The 24357-nt window shown below is 38.6% G+C and overlaps 1 protein-coding gene and 1 long non-coding RNA gene across 8 annotated transcripts in view; one reads left to right on the forward strand and one right to left on the reverse strand.

Moving 5' to 3' along the window:
- SH3BP2 (SH3 domain binding protein 2) overlaps positions 1–23386 on the forward strand; it is a 37218-nt gene extending 13832 nt beyond the window's left edge. For 2 of the 5 annotated variants that reach the window (XM_068679755.1, XM_068679756.1), the window contains exons 2-14: positions 1957–2036; positions 10433–10572; positions 11665–11767; positions 14204–14321; positions 14891–14961; positions 15341–15429; positions 17319–17384; positions 17973–18552; positions 19589–19697; positions 20013–20068; positions 20504–20585; positions 20809–20868; positions 21318–23386. In XM_068679755.1, the coding sequence (XP_068535856.1) occupies positions 10437–10572; positions 11665–11767; positions 14204–14321; positions 14891–14961; positions 15341–15429; positions 17319–17384; positions 17973–18552; positions 19589–19697; positions 20013–20068; positions 20504–20585; positions 20809–20868; positions 21318–21455 (1608 nt within the window). In that variant the 5' untranslated portion in view covers positions 1957–2036; positions 10433–10436 and the 3' untranslated portion in view covers positions 21456–23386. Of the gene's footprint in view, positions 1–1956; positions 2037–4967; positions 5103–6944; positions 8272–10432; positions 10573–11664; positions 11768–14203; positions 14322–14890; positions 14962–15340; positions 15430–17318; positions 17385–17972; positions 18553–19588; positions 19698–20012; positions 20069–20503; positions 20586–20808; positions 20869–21317 lie in introns of those variants that run through there. The other 3 variants (XM_068679752.1, XM_068679754.1, XM_068679757.1) reach the window with 3 other exon arrangements.
- The window catches only part of LOC137855539 (uncharacterized), a 50562-nt gene that overhangs the window by 19792 nt on the left and 6413 nt on the right, over positions 1–24357 (reverse strand). Inside the window, exon 3 of one of the 3 annotated variants that reach the window (XR_011095795.1) lies at positions 4626–5168. The exons of 1 other annotated variant lie outside the window; for it this stretch is intronic. This is a non-coding gene — a long non-coding RNA (uncharacterized lncRNA). Of the gene's footprint in view, positions 1–4542; positions 5169–24357 lie in introns of all 3 variants that reach the window. One more of the 3 variants, XR_011095793.1, reaches the window with a different exon arrangement.

Here is a 24357-nt window from a genome sequence, read left to right on the forward strand (position 1 = left end):
GCATTGTTAGAAACCAGCACCATCTACTGCGTTGTGCAGCAGTAAAATATGGAGAAAGTCTTTGTGGTTACACTTGGTCTTTAAATTTTATCACATAGTCTCTTTATAAGCAAAACAAAAATAGCAAATGTTTGTCTCGTTTTGTTTTCCAAGGGTTTGACAGAAGCTGAGCTTCCTCTTTCGGTGCTGGTTGCAGCCGTTTGCCTGCAGAGGTGTACTCGTTCAGTATAGTGTTACCGACTGCCACCAGGAGAGGGACACAGAGCTTGAAGGGCTTTGATGGATGACATAACTGTGGCTCCTTATTCAATTAGAAACTTGTTACTGGGATCAGTGATAGAATTAATCTATTTACTCAATGGACTTTTTTGCTGATAAACATTCAAGAGGATGCTTATCTGTCGCTGAAATGCTCTAGTGTTAGAAGTGGTAGAAAATGGTGAACGTCAGTGTAGGCATCAAATGTGCTTTTTTGCAACCTTTCTTCCTTACAGCTGTACTCTTGACATCCTGTAAACTGATTTAAATAAAATTCTAAGAAAAAAAGATATTTCCTAACAGCAGACTCAAATTTAATAGTGGGACATCTGTAGGTTAAATGTACCTATCCGATACGCTTTATAATCCGCAATGGCTATTGGAATCTCCCTTGTGAATTTCTAACAGTCTTTATTTTAGTGTTCCATTTACTAATGGATTGCTAGCTTAAATACTGAGAGGTGTTTTGGAACGTAGGCAGAATTTATTTTGGAGTCCAACAGTGCTGGCTAAATCATCGGTTATAGAGTGCATTAGTAATGGAATTGTATGCAGTTCATTACAAAATAGCGAAGCGGTATTATGGTTTCAACCATAATATCTGAAAGAGGAAATCTGCCAGGGAAATAAATAATTTGTGGAAACTCCCACTTTCAGGATATATGTATTTGGGGAAACTCCCTTTGCAGCTGTCTGCAGCACAACTGCATGCAGGAATAGGACATTGCCAGTCACATTTGTGCTTTTCAGTTATTTAGTTATAGTTTTTAACTATAGTCACGTCTAAGTTGTGCTACAAATGCTGGTGAAAGATACCACTTATTCATAACTGTGGCTGCACTTACTTTATGCTCTTCTTTACAAGAACCTCAAGTATAGCCAGTTGTTAAAAGGAGCATCCATCCGGTTTCAATGGTAAATGTGAATGGAAATCTTGTCTTGGTAACGTGTCTTTGAATTTATCATAAAACCAACAACAAAAGAAAAAAACAAAACAGACTGTGAAAAGCAGCGAGCATTTAAGAATTTGCCTTCCATTTTAAGTGTTGCATATATCAAGTGTTACTGCTCTGGTCTGACTGGGGTAGACTTGAGACCCAGATAACTCTCCAGGTGGATGGATGTTGCTATCAAGTTTTGAGGGGCCGTTTGATTCAGTGTAATTCTGTTAAACTTAATTTGAACAGTTACTCATAATGAAATCACCAGCAAAGAAAATTATGCCAGGGAAACTCTGCTAAATTAAATCACTACAGCTTATCCTTGTTTACATCAGTGAGGATTTTTGAGGGCCAGCTGGATTAAGAGAATCTGGTCAATGACAATGTTCTTGTATCGACAGCTTGCAGACCGTCCTTCTCTTCCAACTGCAGATTCTTAGTCGATTTTTACAAGCTGTGCATATACTGCTAACATTTTGTAGCTGTATATGCCTATACATACATATATATGTATACAGGAAATATGAATGGTCTAGAGTAAGACATCCTACATAAATATGTCTTACACTATGTTACATTTATATATATATAATGTAATACATTGTTAAAGCCTTTTAAGCTGTTCCTCAGTAAGCAGAATGAGGGAATGGTAGAAGTTTAAAGAACTGTAACTTGTTTGGCATTGAAAGAGGGTTTTTGGTATTTCTGGCCTCATTTCTCCCCTTTGTTAATGATTTTTATGACTGTTATTCTGCAGGTCACCTGGCAGAGTTAATTCTGATGCGTGGTTATTCACATTTTCATAGGACTGCCTTACCTAGCAGGTGAAGGATTCAGGTGAGTAACTTACCCTTACTCTTTTACAATTAGTGGTTGCAGAGTGTATTCTTGACATTCTGGTTCAATATACTGAACCAGTTTTTTCCACTATGATCAAGAAACTTGGGACTAAACTAATTTGGTAAAATTAATAAATAAAAGTTACAATAATCTACTCCTGATCCAAGCTTACTAGTCAGTAGAATTTTACCAGAGTATAGTCTGCTTTTATGTCTTACTATACTATAGGCTTTTATGGAAATGTAAAAAGTATAAATTCTTGTGTTACTCTGTGTGGAACCTGACCACTGAGCTGACTACTCGCTGTGGCTAAAGGAAATTGGTTTTTATACTATTTTTTTTTTGTTGTTAATTTTTCTGCCTTGCCTCTTGCTGGGCTTTTCTCAGACCGCTTTTATTTGCAGTCCCTTCTTGCAGTTTCCTGTAAAGTGGTCAGTAAGAGGAAGCTCTCTCACTGCAGAGACAGCTCAGCCCCTCAGCTAGCCTAGTGCATTTATACTGCCAAGGGCAGCGTGGCGCTGGGTATGTCTGGTACTGCTCCTGCTTGCCATAAACCTGGGGGAGGTGGGATTACTTCTGACTGGGAGCAAGAGTTGTTGCTAACACTGGCAGAGATGACTGACTGTCTTGCTCAAGCAGCGGTCCTGCTGGAATGAAAACCAAATGTCTGTTGGTTTCTGACGTTTTGGTTCTCCCTGAGTGCAATCTCATAATGTTAAAGAAATGAAGTAACTCCTTTTGGTTGAAAGTCTCCCTGGGCTAATCTGGGGCAAGGCCTCTTCTCCCCACTGATTTTGTGGGGACAAATGAAGGTTAGTGATCTGAAAACCATATGCCAGCGTTCCTTGCAAAACTGAATTTTGTATTGTGAAAGAGGACATTTATTCCCTTTTTACTTCCCTGACAAACGTGTTAATCAAATCTGTTAAGATCTCATGGCTATTTAGACTCTGTATTTGCGATTTTGAAACACAGTCCATTTGATTAATGTTTGGTCTAGAACATTAAGCTGAAATTCCATTCTGCCATATAAATGGTCATCTGTGAAACACATAAAGGCTTTTTGGTGTTTCTTTGTTGGTTTGTTGGTGTTTGTTTTTTTTTTTTTTGTGTTCCTCACTGGAACACCAGCTTGTGTGAATGCAAGTGTGATGGATTCTGTTCTAACTCCATATTCATTCTTGACACTGTTGGAAATCACCAGAAAAATCAGAAGGGGATCTTGGAAGTTGATGTGAAAAACCCTGTATTTCTGAGCCCCTATGTGAAGAAAGGTAGAGGACATCAGAAAGAGTAAAATAGGAAAGCAGTATTTCAAGAACATGTTAGATATATGAAATGCAATTAAAAACGAGACTGCAGAGGCCAAAGAGCATGGTATTAATAGCTGCAAACTTTGGAGGGGGAAAACCAAAAGTTAAGGTGTGTCACGCCAGAAAAGGGAAGGAGGAACTGGTATTCGGAAGTGCTGGTCTGCAGTGTTCCTCAGTGCTGCCATTTCAATGATAGCTTTTTTAATGAGGTAGAGATAAAGGTTGCAAAACGGTCACGCAAGCTCAGAAGAGTATGCTTAGCAGAGAACTAGGAGAGGAAGGACTGCTTTAAACTATTTAAGTCTTAGTATCACCTATTTCAACTTCTGGGGGTGGAACAAATGAACTTAATTCACAAACCACTGAAATGTAGTATTCTTTGCAGCTTTTATCTGTGAAGGATGTGTTAATTAAACCACTGAGTCAGCTGAGTATTGCTTCTTATTTAAAAGCATCGTGATGTTGTCTTGATACACTGCTCCTTTCAGCTGACAGCAGGTGTCTGATAATTCACACCCCTTGTCCTTCCTACTTCGCCTGGTTATGGAAGGAGGGCATGTGGGTGCCCTAAGGTGAAGGCTGCGATTTGCTTTTACACCCAGTGTAGCCAGGGCCAGTATCCAAAATGTTATTTTCTTCTGCACTTTGGCTATGGAGTAGTTTACAAAGAGTGAAGACATTATATAGAAACTTCTTTCCATTCTGGAGTACAGAGTCATGGCCATTTTCCCCAAACTACACGAAATGAGCTTTTCTCAGCATATCAGCGTGTGTGAGTTTTGTTGATCACTCTGAAATACACTAGTTCTTTTTGTCTTAACTGAACTTTTTAGCCCAGGGTGTTGGCTAACTCCAGACAAAGCCAGTGAAACATATGAATTCTTTTAAGAGCTCCAAGTGAAAATAATACTGTTCCAGTGTAAAACAACGGCATTTATTATTCATCATCAGCTGTTGGTACTTGTCCTGTAGAATTGTTGTTCTTTTGTAAGCCCCTTGGATAAGAATTTTATTGCCTCTTGTGGTTTGTGTGGTGTCAGATGTACAGACAAGACTTGCTCCAAAGCATGTATAAGCTGCGCAATCTTTCTAAATAGCCATTGAGTTGGAGAGGGAAGGACGAGCTCCAGCTATAGAGGGGAAAACAGAGGTGAAATACTTATCATAATGTTGTGGTGCAATGCCAATACCTGAAGCACGAGCTCTTCAGAAGCACGGGCAGCATTTTTGAACTCTGCTGGTGTGAGAGCACGCTGCGAGACAAAAAGCCCACCTTCTTTTCCTCCCGTGGGAAAGCAGTTGATCGAAGGGTGGCCAGGAAGCGAGCGAGCACTGGAAAATCCCCTCCGCTACTTGGCTTGCTGTCTCACGGAGCCTCGATGCGTGTACGGCTTGATTTGCAGCCTCTCTGGGAAATTGGGAAATCTGACAGAGCCTGTGCTGCCCACTGACAGTGGGGGGAAACAGGAAGTAACAAAGGAAACAAGTCATTGCCTCGGCGTCCCTTCTGGCCACACTGCAGCGCAGATGCACAAGCAGCTGGGGCACGGTTTCTTTTCCTTTGGTGTGTACGGCAGCTCTCGCAGGCACTTCCAACGTTTCACTTGCAGAGAGCAGAGAAGTGCAGAGATGTGCCTGTCATGCCTGAGAGGGGTCATAAGCTGCTAATGGCGCTGTCGTCGCAAAGGAAACAATCGTTTGGGGACAGTGGCAGCAGAAAAGCTATGTGTCGGTCAGGCATGGTCACAAGGTTAGTGCATGTTTCTGGCTTGTGTTTCTATCTTCTTTCCTCTTTTAGGTAGAGAACAGACTAAAACTAAGAGAAGAAAACTGTATTTAGGAAAAATAGTTTTAACTTGTGTACCTTAGGCAGAAAATTCTAGGGTAAAGAACTGGAAAGGGAGGAGGGGGGGTACGGAGAGTGTTGGTTGGAAATGCTCACCTGAAGAGAAAAGCAAGTTGAAGCAAGTTTAACTGAGTAAATGTATTTATAACATGCATCTCAGTCAGGCTGAGTTCTCTGTTTCCTTTGTCCTGTAAGATTTATTTCTTCTTGGAGTGTTTGTGCTGTGCTGTTAATCCTTCTGAGAGACTATTGTGAAAGGGGCTGTTAGAAGTATTAAGAAACAGAACGTGTAACCCCAAAAACTGGGAGAAATATGAAAGAGGATTTCAGCAATACTGGACAATATTTAATAAATGGAAAAGAGACCTGTAATTTTTGGAGAAAACAGTTTTACAAAGAGATGGTAGATGCGTAGATGGTTGAGTTGGAGAATTATTTTCTGTTCAGAATTACTGAGAGCAAATTGGAGAAGCTTTTACTTTAGTTTTGCTGTATGTGCAGTGTTGCTTCATTTTTGGCTAAGCCTTTTGTGGAGACTGAAATTCCAGTCTTCCTCTGCATTATAAGAGGAATGCGTTTGTTACCGTAAGTTACGTTCAGAAGGAAATTGGCATCCTGCTTTGCTAGGTTTTACTTTCAAAATAGAATTTGAAGATTAAATTCCATTTTATCTCATAACATCCAACATTTTCTCAGACATAATTTGCATAGAGATTCTTGTGACAGCTTCAGATCAGATTTAATTTCTTTTAATGCAGCTTCAGAGGCATTTTTTTTTGTTTTCAGCATGAGCAAACTGGGCTCCAGTACAGACCATAAATATTGCTGTAACAAGTGAGAACTTTTAATACAACTTCTGGCAGCTGTAGCTTCAGCGATGAGGGTAATGTGTTTTTGTGCCTATATACTGCAAGACATGGGGTTGAACACATTGACCCTATTTTCTGCTGAAGGTCAGTAAGAACTGAGAGCTCATGGCTCTTCCAGGATGCAATCTTTAGTTGAATCAGCCTGTATTTGCTTTAATTGGGCTGAACACCAACAGCTCTTAAGGCCAGAAGGGGTAAGTGTTCTTCCATAATGTGCTCCAGATTTTTTTATGCAGCAGAATTGTACTTGTGGAGGGACTTTTAGCCTGTGCAGCTATGCCCTAGACTCAAATTTAGCTTTCTCTATGCATTGACTGAGGGGATGGGTTAACATTACTTCACGGGTGTGTACATTTGCATACTACACAACATCAGGCTGCTCTCCATTCAGAGTTTGAGTTTGGTAAGTGTTGTTATGGTTTAGGAGAAACTTCTGCATCAGACCAGAGTTACCAGGTGTATGCCATGAAGTGTGAAAGTTCATGTTTTTTTACGCTGTCGTGACTTTGAAGGTGCTGTTATCTAAAATAAAAAGCAGTTCATCCTGGTAGTGTTTGAGAAAGGTACACTCACATGAGGTAGACTTAGGCTGGCTCTACTCACGCATCAGCAATATGTTGCAGATTCCTACAGTGTCTCTCCTGCTGTGCTTTAGTGCCTGCCATCTCCCTCGCAGGCACAGAATTGCCACGTGGATCTTCTGAGAAACAAAGTGATGCAAGAAGCCCTTCTGCTGTCTGCTGTCATCCTCCTCTGGTTCAGGATGTTCATTTCAGTGCTTTTTTTTTTTGGGGGGGGGGGGGCAAGGGGGAGAAGGTAGATTTAATAGCCATTTCTAATGCATTGGGGACTTAATGGAAAACTCAGTTTAAAACTATGCATCTAGTCCCTTGGTGACAAGAGTGGGAATAAGAATCAAGTAGGTGGCTGTTGAATGAGGCTTACACAAAATGTGTCAGTTAAGAGAAGGACTGGCATCAGAGAACATGGCTTGGCCCTGATGGCACGTAGTGGGCTTTCTGTTGTCTTTGGTGTCTGCTCAGTGGAAGAGGCTTTGCTTAGGCACCTGGGCTGCAAATAGGTAATGGGGTCTTTGGCTTGTAGGGTGAGAATGTAACAGGATAAAAAACACATATTGGAAATATCTTTCTGTTCTGAATGACCACAGAACGCACAGGCTCTACAGCGACGACTTCAGTGCTTGCTGTTGAGTGCAGCTTGTAATGGGACGTTGATCCGCTCCTCATGCAGTAGATTTTAAAAACTTTTATAACAGGAAGATAAGAGTGGAAGGAACCATTTCAGAGAGCTAAAGATGACCTTAGTATCGATGCTAAGATCAGAAAAATCTTTAAGAGCATCCAGTCTTCCTTCATCCCACCCCTACAACAAAGATCCTGTGGATAGATGGTTCTGACAGCTTTGTCCCAGCAGAATGATGGAAAACAGCATCTACTGTCCTTCTAGGATAGTTCTGTATTGTTAGAAAAAAAAGGTGGGGGTGGAGAGGAGAAGAGGAAAAAAAAAAAATACAATCTTTGACCAAATTAAGATGTTTCAATCCTGAATACCGGTGTCCTCCCTGTGTGTGTGTAATTTTGGTCTGAAAGTGCTTGAGGAGCCTACACGTGATGAGAAGTGGTAAAAGCCACAATGAGACCCAGAAAATACGCTTTTATGCACAGCTGCTCCTAAACCCATTGGAAAACCTGGTATTTGGTGGTCTCTTAAACTCATAAAACATGTCCTTGCCTGCATGGGGTTCAGCCACACCTTTTTGTTCACACAGTTGGGAGGGGGAAGTGTTAAGGTTTGGTCTCTGTTCTCTGAGCCGTTTTCTTGTAAGTAGTCAGAAACAAAAAAATGATTGTGAATAGAGGAAGCAGAACCTGATATTCTGCCATCCTTCCCGCTCAGTTAAATCCCGTAATCACACCGTAGAACTGGATTCTTTACACCTTTGTTTCTCTGCTTCCATGATTTTTTTGTCTTCCTGATATTCAGGCTTTTCAGCAGGTGAAGAAAGTGCAGCACCCAGGCACAGTTCAGTGAGTAGCTGAGCTACCCGTGCAGAAGGCCACCATGACCTAGTGAAATATTTGTGCTTTCTGTATTTACCTAGGGAGGGATACCCTTGTCCCCAGTGTTTGTCATCGGGTCCTAGAAATCTCAGCTTGCTGGTTGTTTTGGATAACCTCCCAGAGGTATTTAACTCTTCCTTTTCTGATGTGTTTTCAACCTAAGTACAATAACACAGGGATTAGTGTTTCATTCCAAACACTAAGTCCTAAGGCTTTTCTTGTTCTTTGTAGAACAAGCACACAGCATTTGAAAACCCACAACGATCTTGAAATGATCTCAAAACTGTTGGATGGCATTGAGACTAATGCTAGGGTTAGAGCAAGAAAACTGAGCTCGGAGTATATCTGGCTGAATAAAAAGTTTCCATTTTTGCTTAATCTTTTTTTTTTTCTGCATGTAACTAGAAACAGACTGAAATCACTTAATTGTAAATTAATTTCATATGTTTGGATGTTGCTGTGCCGGCTCTTAAAAGAAAAATGGAGCTCGGGACTTGCCTTTGTCTTCCTCATTTGAAGGAAATCACTCTTAGCAGCACTGCAGTGTTGTTTGATGACAGCAGCCAGCTGATTAATGCTATTTTCCTCACTTTGACTCTTCTACAATATATGAGTAAATAATTTGAAGGATTCCTTGTGTTTTTTTTTTCTTTTTGCCTTTTTTTCCTTTTAGAGTTTTAGAGTTGGTTTAGTTTTTCTTTGACTATTTTATTAATTCTTAAAAGTTGTGTGTAGCCACTTCTTGGGCCTGTTAATACACTGCTGCAAGGAGGAGGAAGGCGTAACACAGCTTGGAAAGATCTCAATTGTGTAATAAAACCAGGGAGGGGGAAGAGGTCTAGCAGAAGGAAGGATATAGCTGAGTACAGCAAAGGTAATAACTCCTGGTGAGTAGGAAGGTACTGGAGGAACACTAGGAAGACATCATGTTAGGTGTGAGAACCTTTCTGGAGTCTTGCATCCTGTTTTTTCTACTTGACCCTGTTTTATAAAACTGGGGGACTAAAACCTAATGTTTGTGATTTAAGTTTTTAGGCTGCCTAAAGAATTTCATGGAGTTTGAACTCCTCTGGTAGAAATTGTTAGTAATTTCCACCTCTCCCCACATGTGCATTGTCAGCAAGGGATGAGCGGGTCATAGTAAATCCTAGGTTGATCCATTGAAAGGTCAATCGACTTGCACATCAGTCTTTTGTGACGCTTATGCAGTGGTTGTATACTTTACTGCTGGCTCTTAGGTTCCTGTACCGAGCTATGCTGATGACCTCAGTTACTGTCCCTTACCAGGAAAGGAGAAACAAACAGGATTCACTTAAAGCTCTTCAGTTCTAAACCATTAATTTCTTAAGGACTAATTAACTGGTTTTATTCACAAAGGAATTTCATTAGTTTGCCCCTTACCAGCAGAGGTCTGTAGCCCTGCACCTGAGCATAACAGACCATTTTATGTCTGGCTCACTCTGTCTGTTCAGTTCGTGCGTGTTTTTATTTATTACACAGTTGGATTTTTAGCCCAGATCCTTTGCCAGCTGAAGAAGGGGCTCAGTGATACATCAGACAGAAGAAACTGCTGCTTAAAAAAATAGTGTTCTTGGTAGCTTTTGTAAGATGATAGCAGAAAGAGCGGTAACTGCAAAAGTGCTTGGTGGAGCATGGCATTGATCACTGATATATAAATTAAATGGTTGTTTGCAGCAATCTGAGATGAACTTGACTTGCACTGGATGTGGTCACATAAGACGTTCAGTATAAGATAATATTCTAATGCTGTCATGTAGAATAAAACATGTAAGTGTGAGGGGTAAGGAGTATTGCATGCCACAGTTAGTAAAATCTGACTGTTGATTCCCTCAGTGTCCAGAAAATTACATTCTGTGTCCACACATGGTGGTAGAGAACCTTAGAGAAGTTGATTTTTTTTTCTAGCCACTTGCCTCAGTTAATTCTGTTATCATCTGGGGCACTTTAAAATATAATATTTACATATATAATATGTAAATAATATCCTCAGTAATATTTACTGAACACTCTTCTATTGTTTCAACGCCCGTCAATCACTTTTGAGAACTGCATAAAAATAAATCGGGACTTTCTGCGCCGTGTTTTTTATACCTCGCAAACTTCCTGGAATCTATGAACACCCCTGTCTGTGGTGCATACTTGACTGCTGAACCATGTTAGTCGTTTGGAAAACTTGCTTAAGGAAATAAGCTTTGGTTCTCAGTACTCATTTCCTAAAGTAAAATCTAAATTTGAAACTGTTCTTAATTAATGTAAATTGCAGAACGATGGCCTCAGAAGAACAGGTCTGGCCAGTGCCAATGAAGGCAATTGGAGCACAAAACCTTTTGACGATGCCTGGAGGAGTGACCAAATCAGGATATCTTCATAAAAAAGGAGGCACCCAGCTGCAGATCTTGAAATGTAAGTTGAATGAGGTATTAACTAAATTAAATGTTCTAAATCCTTGCCTTTGGGGCCATAAACACATTTCCTGTTAACGAGCTCTTTTATGAAGGCAGTCTTCATCTCGCTTTGTATTGGATTATAATTTTATCGGAGTATTTGTATGAAAGACGTGTATTGAAAGAATTTGCTCAAATTATTTTGGAATTGTAAGTCTTAGATTATAAGTATTGTGGTTGAGTTTGTTGGGTTTGGTTTAATCTATTGTCAAGGCCTTCAGAAGTAAGATTAAGACAGAAACAGATGGGATATTTATCAACTTAGAATACTCTTTTCTGAAAGAAATTAGTGCTCAGCTTTTTCTACAGTTGATTATTTGATACTAGAAAAATATCTCTATCTCCTACTGACATTGTGAAGTGGAAATTTTCTCACTGCTGAGATTAGGCTGTACTTAATAGCAGGAATTTTGGAATCAGAACCCATTTACTTGGAGAAAAGTTAAGACTTTGGATTTATTTATATTCTGTTAATTTGCTATACTTGTTTACAACTGAACTGTGTTTATACAACTAAGGGCAAAGATTACTGTCTGATAAAAGGAGGAGTGTTGGCACTCATCTAGCTTTAACAAAGAAAAACAACCATTTTATTGCCAGCTTTATGTATTGCCACCTTTGAGAATAAAGAGATGCTATTATGATTTTGGGGTGAACATGAATATGTATTTGTAGCCTGTGGCTATGTTCCTCCCATCTTGTTTTGGGCTGCACTCTTATGTTAGCTTGTTTCTCCAGTAAAAAAAAAAAAAAAAAAAAAAAGCCCAGGTGGAGGTCAGCCTTACCATCTTTTAGGTTTCTTTTGAAACTGTTTGACCAGCTGCCTCTCAAATGAGGGAAGCAAATACTGCCCTCAGTCCTGAAACTCTGCATGGAGTGCTGCATGCGACTGGTCACCAGCCAGCTGCCACTCAAATAGCTTGTGCCCTTTTGTAAAGATTTATAAAAGTAATTAGGACCTCTTAACTTGGGGAGGGTTACTGTGTAAGAACTGAGTAATGTACTGCCTTTGAATTTATATCTTGCTCACCTTTTTTCTTTATCTTTTCAGGGCCACTGAGATTCGTGATTATCCACGAGGGATGTATTTACTACTTTAAGAGCAGCACATCTGCATCTCCACAGGGTGCATTTTCTTTGAATGGTTACAACAGGTGAGTTCCACAGAACTTCCTTAACACCTAAGGGCCTTTTTCTTAACGGGGTGGGGGCTGCCTTTCGTTTTGAACAGGTAAATTCAATTGTGGCTGTTTGGATTAAGCAGTGGTCTCAGATTCCAAGAGATCTGTGTCTTTCAAACTGCATATATGATGTTTTCTGTACTTTGCAAGTGTATACCCTTAATCTTTTGTAATTTCTCTAGTAACGCTGTTAAATTTGCAACCATTGGAATGGGTTTGTGCTTGTTCCTTATTTAATGCAGGCTTTGCACACACAGGTAGATGTGGATTCTTCAAGACAAATGATCTTTGTTCTCTCGTGATTCAATGATCATCAAAAAAAACAGAAAGGAATCAGAAAGGAACACTTACAGATCTCCTGATTCAGTGACACTAATTGGTGTCAAAATTGAATCAGCTACAGGAGTGACAAATGAGAGAATGCACGTGCAAAAATGTCTGACTCATTCCACTACTAAATTCCACTCATTCCACACTAAATTTTAATATTTGCTTCTTGACTTGAAGACAAATACATGGCTTTCAAGTTAACTGGTACCATCAGGATGTTCCTGAGTACAGGAAGCCTACCTTCCATGAGAACCTTAGGAAACTGCTGTTGCAACTGATGCTAAGAAAGGACTGATCAGATACAGAATGTAGAGAAATACCACGTTATTGGTCCTGCAGTTTTATTGTAGTTACATACACTTATGTTATCCTTGCACTGCATGATGTTCTCAAACTTGTGGGATAAAGAGGTCTCTTGTTAGAATGGGAGGGCTTTTATGTGACCACAACAATGGCATATTTTCTGGGAATGTTGCTTAGGATATTATGGCTAAGAAAAAGTAAAGATGAAATTGTTTAAGCAACCTGTACTATAACTTGGCCACGATACTAGCTTCTGTAATCATGTTTATATAAAAAATGAGAAGGAATTTGTGAATGCTAGAGACTGGCTCATTTCTTTTTATATATCTATGTTTTAGCAACCTGTAGAGACTTTGGTTGGAATTGGGACCAGGTCATGGTTAGTGTTATGCACAGACATGAGTATTATTGAAAAAGAAATGAAAGAAACTCATTTATTGGACTGGGTGGTTGCGTGAGGCTATGTGAAAACAAGTTGCCCTAAGGTTCTCTAAACTTGTATTCTGGATGTTTCATTCAATAGCCTTTAAATGTTAAGAGTGGACAGCAGGTGAGAGAGTGCTGAGTTGTCCAGTGACTCAGAATGTGGGAAGCATTGCTGGCCCTCCCAGCTGTAGGATGGGTATTTCCTGTATTAACATCCCTGTTAGTCTTAAATTAGCATATGAAATAACTTGTAGTTCCTTTTGCGGATTTGTTTCAGGCTGGACAAATGCAGAAAACTATAGCATGCAATTTCAAATTGGGGTTGGGGTTCTAAAAAGATGCAACAGCTAATTCTGACAGAATTTTGCTCTTAGTGTCATCTACAGTGTTGATGGGATTTTATTTATTTATTTATTTATTTATTTATTTATTTCCAAAATCATGTATATTTTGATTTGGTACCTAACCAAAAGTCAACTGTCTTTTAATTTCTGTAGGTTTACAAACCACCTTCTTTAAATAGGACTTACAGAAATCTTGTATTATGTAAGGAAATCAGCAAGTTAAAAAATTTAGGAACCAGAAAGAAAGTTCCAATAATGATTGTAAAAACCTAAATCAGATTTCTCTATGGTTTGTACTGAGTAATTCTTAGAAATTTTACTTTCAGATTGTCCACAGTCTTAATACTTTAGTCTCCTTATTTTTTTTCTAAAGCTTTATAGCATGCATTTCCAAATAGTTTTTTGTGTCTGAGAGGATAGAGCAGAAGTTTCTCATTTGAGCATCCCTGGGGGAAAAGTTTTAAAAAAAAAAAATTACATTGTTTGTGGAAGAGATTGAATTAAACTTTAAAAAAAAATGTTAACTTTAAGCACGTGCATTGATCTAGTGTTGTAAGGTAGTACTTATAAGCCAGAAGTGGAAAAATTAAGTTAAATTTTAATATTAGCTCTCTTTGTTTTCTTGGAAAACCCATATTGTCATTTCTTCTCTGCCTTTCTGAAATATGGATCACAGACACCCTAAATAGACATCATGCCATTGTGTGAAGCTTGTAAATTAACACAGGTCATGAAAACTGTTTACTGAACCAGTCAAAACATCTGTTTATATGTCTGTCTGGTGGTTTAGCCTTTTTTTCCTGTCAGCACTCTTGCGTTATCCTTTATAATGCTTTGAAAAGTACTACAAATGTGCATATTAGCATTTTGGTGGTGTTTTCTTGGGCTTGGGACTTATTTTCAGCCATAACTGGCAGGTAAAACTGCTTTCTGAGCTTTGTGACTTGCACAGCTGAATTAACTTTACAGATTCGGACGTTTATAGATTGGTTATTCTATTTCTCAGGGTTATGCGGGCAGCTGAGGAGACAACATCAAGCAACGTGTTTCCTTTCAAGTTAGTTCACATTAGCAAGAAGCACAGGACGTGGTTTTTTTCTGCTTCATCTGAAGATGAAAGAAAGGTACCTTTCTACTTCAAGGAAAATTAAAGCATAAAAGAAGAAACGAATCCTGACTTCCCTAAAATCTATATGAACTGGACATGCAGCTGTAACCCCAATCTGTATTTCTAGTTCTTTGGGCTCCTCTGAAAATCATGTCTGAAATTTTAACTGAATGAGAATTCCAGTGGTAATTTAGGGAATGGCTAAAAGTGGCATACTAGATGTCACCGTTTTCTTCACATTCCTGGTTTTACTTTTAGCTAATGAGTGAGTATTTGTGTTGTAAACCTTTGATAAAATACAAAAACTGTTCAGTGAAATCTCCTACATAAGCAGACTGAACAAGTACACAGCTTTAGGAGTAACAGCTTGAAATTCACAGATCAAAACTCTTAATATTTTAATACATTTGTATAGGATTTTAGATAGTCAAAACATTTTGACTAGCAAGTCCTCTCAATACCTCTATAAAGTCATAAATATTTCACTTGAGCAGCCACTCTGGCCATGCAGAGGAAAGATACTGTGCATCTTTGTGTAATTATTTCAAGAATGATGTGTTAAACATTGTGGTTTCGTTTATTTAGAATTGGATGCTATCCCTGAGGAGGGAAATTGATCACTACCATGATAAGAAAGAAACAATAACAGAATTCAGGTATGAAGCCTTAATCCTTATTTGCTTTTTTTCTCCCTTTCGTGCTAGCTCTTGATAGTGTTGGTTTTGGCTTTTGCACCTACAAGTTATTTACTGCCAAATAATAATGGGTGCAATAGGCCCCAAGAATGAAAGGCCTACCTAGTAAAGAGTTAAAAGAGTACCAAGAGGAATATCAGTCTTTTTGCTAAGAGAAATTAAAACGCATAAAATAAAAATAAAAATAACAGCAGCAACATATTTGGCTGTTGCTACAGGATTAGATTGCTTCTGCTTTTCCAGTATTACTTCGCAGTGCTGCAGTCCTGCTAATGGATGTCTTTGTCTTTTCAAGACCTATAACGCAGTGATGCAAAAGGGATTGTCTTTTCTTTTGCAGTGACTCTGGTTCTGATGCAGACAGTTTCTACGGCTCAGTAGAACGTCCCATTGATATCAAGTATTCTCACCACTCAGCAGATAATGAAGGTGACAATTTTAGACACTTATAAATAAGAGCTGTTTGATTTTTCTTGTGGATTCTGCAGTATCCCATACCATTCCAGTAGCTTAAACAAACTTATCTGATCCAGTTTGCATCCGAGAACTATAAGTTCTTATTTTTACAAAGTGCATAGAATTGCTGTAATTTAATATCAAAACCAGTATAGTCTATGTTATAAAAGCATTAGTAAAAAATAAAGGGTGACTACAGAAATTCAGGCCTTGCAAGGTATCTGACCCCATATTAATACAATCTTTTTTTTTTAATCTTAATTTTTTATTAAGACTGCATGTTGGAAAGTCTGTAGATATAGCAAAAAGATGAAACATTTGAGTATGTCCATAGGTTGTAGTGGAAGTCTTTGCTATAATTGATGCTAATGGAATATTATTGACAATAATTTAATATAATTATAATAGTAGGATGTTAGTCACTTAAAAGTATGTCCTAAGAATATCTTTTGACAATGTGGTAAGACCTTTTGGAGCTAGCTGCCTCCCGTATTGTCTGTAAAGTTGATTCACCTGTACTGCAAAAGAAGCAGTAATTCACATCAGGATGTTGTTCGATTTGTGTTGTAGTCTGCTTAGTATGAAAGAGAATTGCTCACCCTCCCAGTTCAGGAAGATCTCACATTAGGCATACAAATGGTCTACGTGAATTGCATAGGATAACATTCTTTAAAGACTTTCAAACTGAGTAACTCTTTGAAGAAAAGCTCCAAGAATCTCATTCTTAGCAGAGTCTGTTTTCAATTCAGTTTGATACCTGGTTGTTGCTGGAGCTGCTTCACAGTAAACAATTCTGGCTGAGTGTGTTTATTTTGTAATTAGAGATGAGGTTATTATAGGAAGCCTGTCAGATAGGTATTCCCAGTGTATTTCAACAGTTACCTTAGCCAAGAAACACAGTAAAATCCAGCATGAGAAGACTTGCCTAATGGTTCAGATAGTCCCTTTAAGTAGGCATTTTCCCATCTGCTCTCTTAGATTTCTGCCCCAAGGGCAGGGATGATTGGAGCAAGTACTCCCGTTTCCTGAAAGGAATTTCCTGACCCTTTTTCCTGACCAGGACAAAAAAAAAAAAAAAAGTGGGAGCTTGATTCTTTAGGAAATCCGGTTTGATTGTTGCAAAGCAGAGGAAAACAGACTCATCAGCATTTTGTATAGAGTTGTGGTTTAGGACTTCAGTGTTTACGGGATGGAAGGGATGTATATGGTGGGAATCACATTTGAAGAAGCTCAGAAAGGCTTCAAATAAGGAAAATTAGAACAGCTAACTGATTTTATCAGAACCTGTCTTTTTTTTTTAATGTATTTCTTTGGGGAAGTACTATGCAGTGTCCTTAAGGCTCCTCTCATAGCCAATGATGAGAAATTACTGCCTAGAAGTAGCATGCTTTTTATGTCTTGATTATCCTGCCTTCCAGTTAAAGGCAGCACTGAAATAATTTATTTGTTGTGATGCATCTTTCTGTTGCCAGATTAAGGCAAAACAACTACTTGTTTTGTAGATCATGAGGCTTGCTTAGGCATCCATGTTGCAACATCATAAATGTTTTTGTGATAGGGTTGCTTTTGGGTTGTTGTGTTTTTACTCTTCCAATTAGTTTTCCCAGTATGTCAGTTTGCAGCTGTGTCTCTGTAACCAATGTGATTTTTTTCTGAGGAAGGCTATGCCACTAGAAAGTTTCACCAGAAAGTGTACTTTCATTTGAAAGATGGAGGAGAATGTAATATGTGAGAGAGGTAGACTTTTTTTCCCATTTATTTCCACCTTTTTTAATGAAAAATAGTTGTTAGAAAGCAATAAATATTCTTACTTGGTTCCAGTAGTACTTGTCAGAGTCTGACACGCTGAATTTTGTCTGCAGATTATGACCAGGAGGAAGAGGAAGAGTCTTACTTGCAACCAGATACTTCTGACATAGTGAAAGATGGTAAGTGATTTCTTTATTCCCTTCATCGAAGGCCCCACAAAAGGCCCGCAGCGAAGGTAATATTCATGTGGAATGCCAGATTGTGGTTTCAGTCATATCTAAAGCAATGCAGGTGGTAAAATAACCAAAGTAATGTATAGGTATCTGATCTTGAGAGAGATTAAAGATACTTCTGACGTTTTGAGAGGCCAAAAGGGCCTAGTAGTAGGAGTAACAATATACAGAAAGTGTTATGTACCTTTTAGGGCATGGTTTCTGGCAAGTCTCCTGCCGTGGAAAGACCTTTCTAAGGTCATCAGTCAGGAAGAGGGGTAATGCTGTTAGCGTAGTTTGTTCTTTATTTTTAAGAAAGGAAAAAATCTGTGCTAAGTTGACATAAGCCATGCCTGAATGAAATTGCAGGTGTTCACTACATGCAACGTTTCAGTTATGCTGAAAGCTGAATGTTTATCCAGCACTTCAGGAACTGTCAGATCAGGTGCTAATAATGTAATATTAAATCACATAAATAAACCTGAAGAGTCTTGTTTCTTGACACGTTGTATTTCCCCTCAACATGCCACATTTTCTGGATGTTTCTTTGTGCAGATATCATGGTCCTGCCCCCAGCCTACCCACCTCCACCAGTTCCTCATGTCAGAAAAGCTGCCTACTCTGAATCAAGATCACAATCGTTTGCCGGCAAATCTGCTGGACCAGCACCGCCACCACCTCCTAAAAGAAGCCTACCTGACATCAAACCAGAGGATTTCTTCAGTGTGAGAGAACCCCGAGCTGAATGTAATCTAAAGATTCAATCCTCAAACTGGAGACCAAGTGAACAGCCACCCCCTGTGCCCCCTTTACCTCTTTTCAAAAAGCCTGCGTGTAGCAAAGAATCTTGCTCGCTGCCTCCAGAACCTCTGCCTCTATCGCACGTTCTCAACACTCCAGAAGGATGCGAGAAGCTAAAAACTCTAAACCTTTCACCACGAACTCCTCCTCCAGTGCCAAGCAGTAAACCCAAGTTGTCCCAGTTAACTGAAAGAACAGCAGAGAGCAAGGTGCCAAAAGAACACAGTAAACCTGGACTGTTTGTGCCACCAGTGCTTCCAAAGCCACCTGTGCCAGGCCACCAGCATCCCGGATTCAAACCGAGGCCAGAGAAGCCTTCAGGCCCCCAGTTACAGTAAGTACAAAAATAGAACCTACTGTCAAAGTTTCCACTGAGTTTACTTGTCAGATTCTTGTCAATGCATGTTGTTCTTCCCAGCACCATCCCTGTTATCCTCAGTGGCACGCTTGTTTGCCTAGGTATTTGCTATCTGGAAACTTTGCACTGAATTTCACTTCTGAAATTATTCAGAAAGAAACAGTCGACTTTTTTTTTTTTAAATTACATGAATCTTTGTAGTCTGCTTTGAGGTGTGCTTTAGATTTAAAAGCCTTTGATCACAATGAATAAGAAACCTTCATGTCACTGTCACTGAACCACAAAAACAATTTTAGGCTTCTTTGGAGACAGGAAATGTTTCATCTCATATTAAGGTCATCTTTAGTGCAAGGGATGTGGGACTGGTTATGGTGCTGAGGCAGATGGAAATATTTTTGCCCATTGGATCATTCACCTTTAAAGAAGAAATAAAAAATAATTAAAAAAAAAACAAAACCCTCTTTAAAGGCAGCACAAGAAAGAGATTGATTTACTAGAGTGGATCCAGCCACCAAGATGTCTGATGGGCTGTAGCACGTAATATGTGAGGAGAGGCTGGGAGAACTTGCTGAGTTCAACCTTTAGGAAGGTGTCACTACTCTCTACAACTACTTAATGGGGGGATGGAGAAGACAGAGCAAGACCTCAGAGATCTACAGGGATAGGATAAGAGGCAACAGACAAAAATCATGGAAAATTAGGTAGATATCAGGAAAAGCTTTTCACCTTGTGGATGGTCAACTTGGAGAGGCTGTGCAATTTCCAACCTTGGAGATACCTGACTGGACACAGTGAGCTATTTGGACCTGCTTTGAACAAGAGCTTGGACTAAATGATACAATTTAGGTTGAAAGATGTCCCTTACACCTAAATTATTCTGTAGTTCTAGGGCTGGCAAGTCCTAAACTGAAATTTCCTCTTTAACTCTAGTTTTATTAGCCCCTCAGTTTTGTGTATATTTGTTCTGCTTGCATGAGGAGATGTCCTTCAGTTTTGGTTTTGTTTCTGCCAGGAGATCACCACCAGATGGGCAGAGTTTTAGAAGCTTCTCATTTGAAAAGCCAGCAGTGCCCTCCAAGCCAAACCAAGCGAGTGATGATTCTGACGGCGACTACGAAAAAGTAAGATCAAGCAGACGATCTGTTCTCAAAAGGCTGATTTTCTTGCTTTCTTTGGGGTGGCTTGGGGCATATTTCAGGAGAAAAAAGAGCCTTCTGAAAACACAGTGCTGCTTGGTTCTCAGCTTTAAGGAATGCCTCGATAAATTCTGCATTCTAATATTTGATGTAAAGGAGTAAGAAGCATGAAGTAAAGACTAAAGCACCATTAACTAATTCAGATACTGATGGCTGTAGCTTATCTGCGTAGTGTATTGTTAGTACTTTGTATTTTCATTGGCCTGTGCAGAGATTTACTTTCTTTGTATTTTCCTACAGGTTGGGCTGCCTACTTCAGTATTTCTTAATACCTCTGAATCCTTCGAAGTTGAAAGGTAGATGTGACTTTTAAAACACTTGCCTAAAGTCCTACAAATCCTGCACTGAACAGTAGTCCAAAAATAACTTTGAGATCAGTAACTTCTGTTTAAAACACAGGAAAAGTATTTGAATTACTTTAATATGGAAATTACTTTCTGGGGGAGTTAGGTCAGTCCTCATGTATCAGTTGAGAATACAGAGTAATTGCAAAATGATTTTATTCCATCTGGAAATGGCTGTTCTGCCAGGATGGATGGGACAGAAAGCACAGGAAAGTCTGCGCTGCTTTTCTGATTCAGATGCTAGAACAGTAAAATTCTATCAGATATGATATACTATGAATTATTATAACTGAAAACAGAGATTTTCAATAAGAATTACAAGAACTACACACCTTAATTATCTGATTCAGAAAATGCTAACATACATAATTGCTGTATTATTTTTAGGACATTCAAAGCTACTAGCCCAAGGGGACAGCCACAAAATGGATTATACTGCATTAGGAACTCATCTACAAAGGCTGGAAAGGTAACTTGCAATTGCTGAATCTACCCTCTAAAAGCTTTTTTTTGACTTAAAGATGCAGTATCTTTTATATGGTGAAAGCACTTAACAACTTAGATGTGCTCTTTCCTTAATGAAGGAAAATCTGAGACTCTGTCATAGCTTGAGTGAATTTTTTATTCCTTAATAATGCATTGACTTGGAAGAGATTATCAGCAGAACTGATTATCTTGCATTTTTCTTTAAGGTATTGGTTGTATGGGATCAATCAGCAGAAAAAGTGAGAAACTACAGAATATTTGAAAAGGTTCGTAGCTCTGCTAAAAATGCACTTCTTGTGTATGTGTATCTACGTATGAATCTCATGTGGGTACGTGTATAGCAAATCAAAGGTGAAACTTCTTCCCATTCGTAAAAGTAAAAATAAGCTGATCTACAAATATTTGTTTTAGGATGAGAGTTTGAGTACTCAGATCTGGGCCTTCCAATTGCCATACTGTACAAAAGACAAAGTAGCTGCAGATGTCCAAATCTAAACTTCAGCTTGTCAAATTCTAAAGGAATTACTATTAAATTATTGAGTTTAATTTGGACTTATTTAAGTGACAAGCTTGCAAAGCAGCAGCTTGTCTGAACGAAGTTCTGATAATGACATTTTGGTGGTGGTGGTGGCTGTTTTTGTTTGTTTTTTTTTTTTTTTTACCATTGAATAGGAAACTACTGCTAATGACTGCATATGTTTTTGTTGTACAACAGGAAAGCAAGTTTTACCTGGATGCAGACATCATGTTTCTGAACATGGGGAGTCTGGTTGAATACTACAGCACTCACGTCTTACCTAGTCATGACAGCCTGATTCTTCGGTGTCCTTACGGTTACTCTAAACCAAGGTGATGCGGCTGGTGTAATTCAATGATGCAGAGGAAAACCAGGTTCCTTACTGCCCTTGAATTAAGTGTGGGCTCCTACCACTTCTGGACTTCCTGTTGTTTGCACACAAAAACTGAGTCCGTTTCAACCACTTGTTCTCACATGAACTAGGACTCCATTTAATGAACTCTTTAAAACTTTGCAATCCAGATCAGTGGATTTGATGATGACCACTTTGAGAAAGATCTCAGCTGACTTTTCTGTGAAGTCTGTCCAGGACTCATAAATCTTTTCTAAAACTGCTGCTATTACTAGTCTCCTTGGAATGTGGAGGAGAACAATGTCCACATGAACAAAGAAGTGTTGTGAACGCAACCCATGTGGAAACAAGAAACTTCTGAAAGTACATCAGAATTCATTTTTGACGGGGAATACTAATATTCTGACTTGAAGGTATTATTCCTTAAGTCAGCACCGGTGCTTAACTGAGAGGTTTTTTTTTTGTATTACTTGTATAGTTGATGCGTAAATAATGAGTCTTTTGTGCAAATAATTTGGTTTACTACAGGTAAAGATGATCAGGAAATGCATGCGGCTTTATTTAAGCCACCTCATACCTAAATGTAACTTCTGATTACAGTGTCTGCAGTAATCAATTGGGGAACTATCCAACTGATATGCTTATGGTATCCCACTTCCTACTTAATTGTGAACACTTGAGATAGGCTTGGAATAATATTGGTTTGGCTTTATGGGAGTCCCATTCCTTACATCTGAACCAGAAAGGAAGATGCATAATATGGCTGTGAGAGAGAGAAAATATCACTCAGCAGTTTGTAGTTGTGTGGAAAAATAAAAGTTTTTAACTTGCTATCAGCACTATCAAGTGATAGGTGTTAGCAGGGTGCTTGTAATTTTAATTCCCCAATACTCTGGGGACAGGTGGTCTTAAAAACTAAGCTTGATAGTCATGCTGAAATTGCCCTACTCCTGAATTTTAATAAAGAAGAGAAAGCTGTTTTAATGACCTGTGAAAATAACTTTGTTAATTCAAAAGGATTGTAAAAATGATCTTATTTCTAAATAAAGCAAGTTTGAGACTTGCTTTAAAAAATGCTGTCAATCATAAAACAGGAGAAGCTATCTGGTTTCTGTCAGTCTGAATCCAGATGCATAAAATTCACTTTTCTGTTACCTTTACAAAGTCTATACAAGGCGGTTTTGATCTCGTTACAATTAAATGGTCACAGCTTAAAAAACATAAAATTTTTACCGACTTTTTGTTTATGAAAACAATAAAATAGAATTTAATCCCTAAGGGATTTTTTGTAATAAGATGTAATAGTAGGATACACAGAGCCAGCAGTTGTTGCCTTGGTTCCTATCTTTTGTCTGAGACAGACATACACGATATCAGTCGTATGATTTCTGCTCCCATGATAATAGGTTTTGTGAGCATCAATTAAAGAATGTGCAGTACTTAAATTTCAGATCATTGGATATTTATAATTTGTAGTTCTATTCAATGAGTATCCCTGTGGTTCACTGCTCTGATGTGATCCATTCTGTAAAGTAAGCTCAGCCTACAAAGCACATAAAAAATGTTGGCTTTTTAAAATGTGTATAACTGTATTTTAGGCAAGTTCTAGTTTCTTACAGTATTTGTAAGTACTGTTTACAGAGTAAATTGTTCTCTTTCTGGGAATAACTGACTTCACTGCGTTGTGACAGTCATAATTATATCTTTGGGTCCTGATTCAGGTATTTAAATTTTTTTGCAATCAGATACTCTCAAGATTTTTCAACTGTAAAAATACCTATGTAATCCAGTACATATAAAACATAACACTGTCTTTACCTGTATAATAGAAGACTTGCAAATATGTAAATGTTAATTTCCTTTTTTATACAAATGTATGTATTTCTGAAGTGGATAAACTTCTAATGCCAATTCACCTAATTTTGTGCAGTCTGATTGAACTTCACGGGTATGTGTTCTAATATTCTTGCTTGTAATTGCGGTAAACAGAAGACAATTTGTTTTCAGCCCTCTTGAAACAACTCTTTGTGCAAGCAACACTATGAGAAATGGGACATTCTGGTCATCAGTGTGGCTGGGGGTAGAAATTAGCCGTTTATCATTCATTTTATCTATGGACACAAAGTGCAGGTATGACCTGCACTTTTTTTTTTTTTTAAAAAAAAAAAAAGGCCTCGAAGAGGAACATTCTCCAAAGGACTTCCTCAGCAGCTTGCTGGGTAGAAGAGGGCCTTCCCGTTTCCCAGCACCTAACAGCCCTTCTGTTCACAAACGTCTCTGCTATCTCCAGAATCCAAGGTAGGCAGTACCGGTAGGGACATATTAGGTTATTCCTGCATCCTTCCAGATACTGGTAGAAGAGTTCCAAACAAATCTGAAATCACTTATGCTCTTTTCTGAATCCTTTTGCTCCTACGTATTTTTCTAGTCCGTTTTGTGAAGAATTAGATGAAGTTTCTGGTGTTTGTAGGAAGGAAAAGCACAGCTAGAGCATGTGGCTCAGGGTCTGTCTCTTAATAGCCTGTTTTGCCTCTTTTCTACACCACAAATCAGCTTCTTGCATATATATATATATATATATATATAAAATATATCTATACACACATAAACACACACAAACACTGCAAGCTCCATATCTTTAAAATAGTTTGGGGAGGAGCATCAAAGCAGTAGTTGGTCATGCCAAGAAATGCAGTTTGTGAGTTTGGTAACACGCAAGTTGAAATAGTTTATACTAGTTTTAGAAAAAGTCTTGCCTTTTCTATCAAAACGTCCAAGAAAGTTTTTTAAGTGGTAACTGCGGGGGAGTTACTTTTCGAGGGGAAAAAAAATTAATGTGGTTTGGAAAATACAGTTTTAAACAAGGAACTGGCAATCAATGTAGCA

Source organism: Anas acuta, chromosome 4, assembly GCF_963932015.1.
Source record: "Anas acuta chromosome 4, bAnaAcu1.1, whole genome shotgun sequence".
In the NCBI taxonomy this organism is placed as follows: Eukaryota; Metazoa; Chordata; class Aves; order Anseriformes; family Anatidae; genus Anas; species Anas acuta.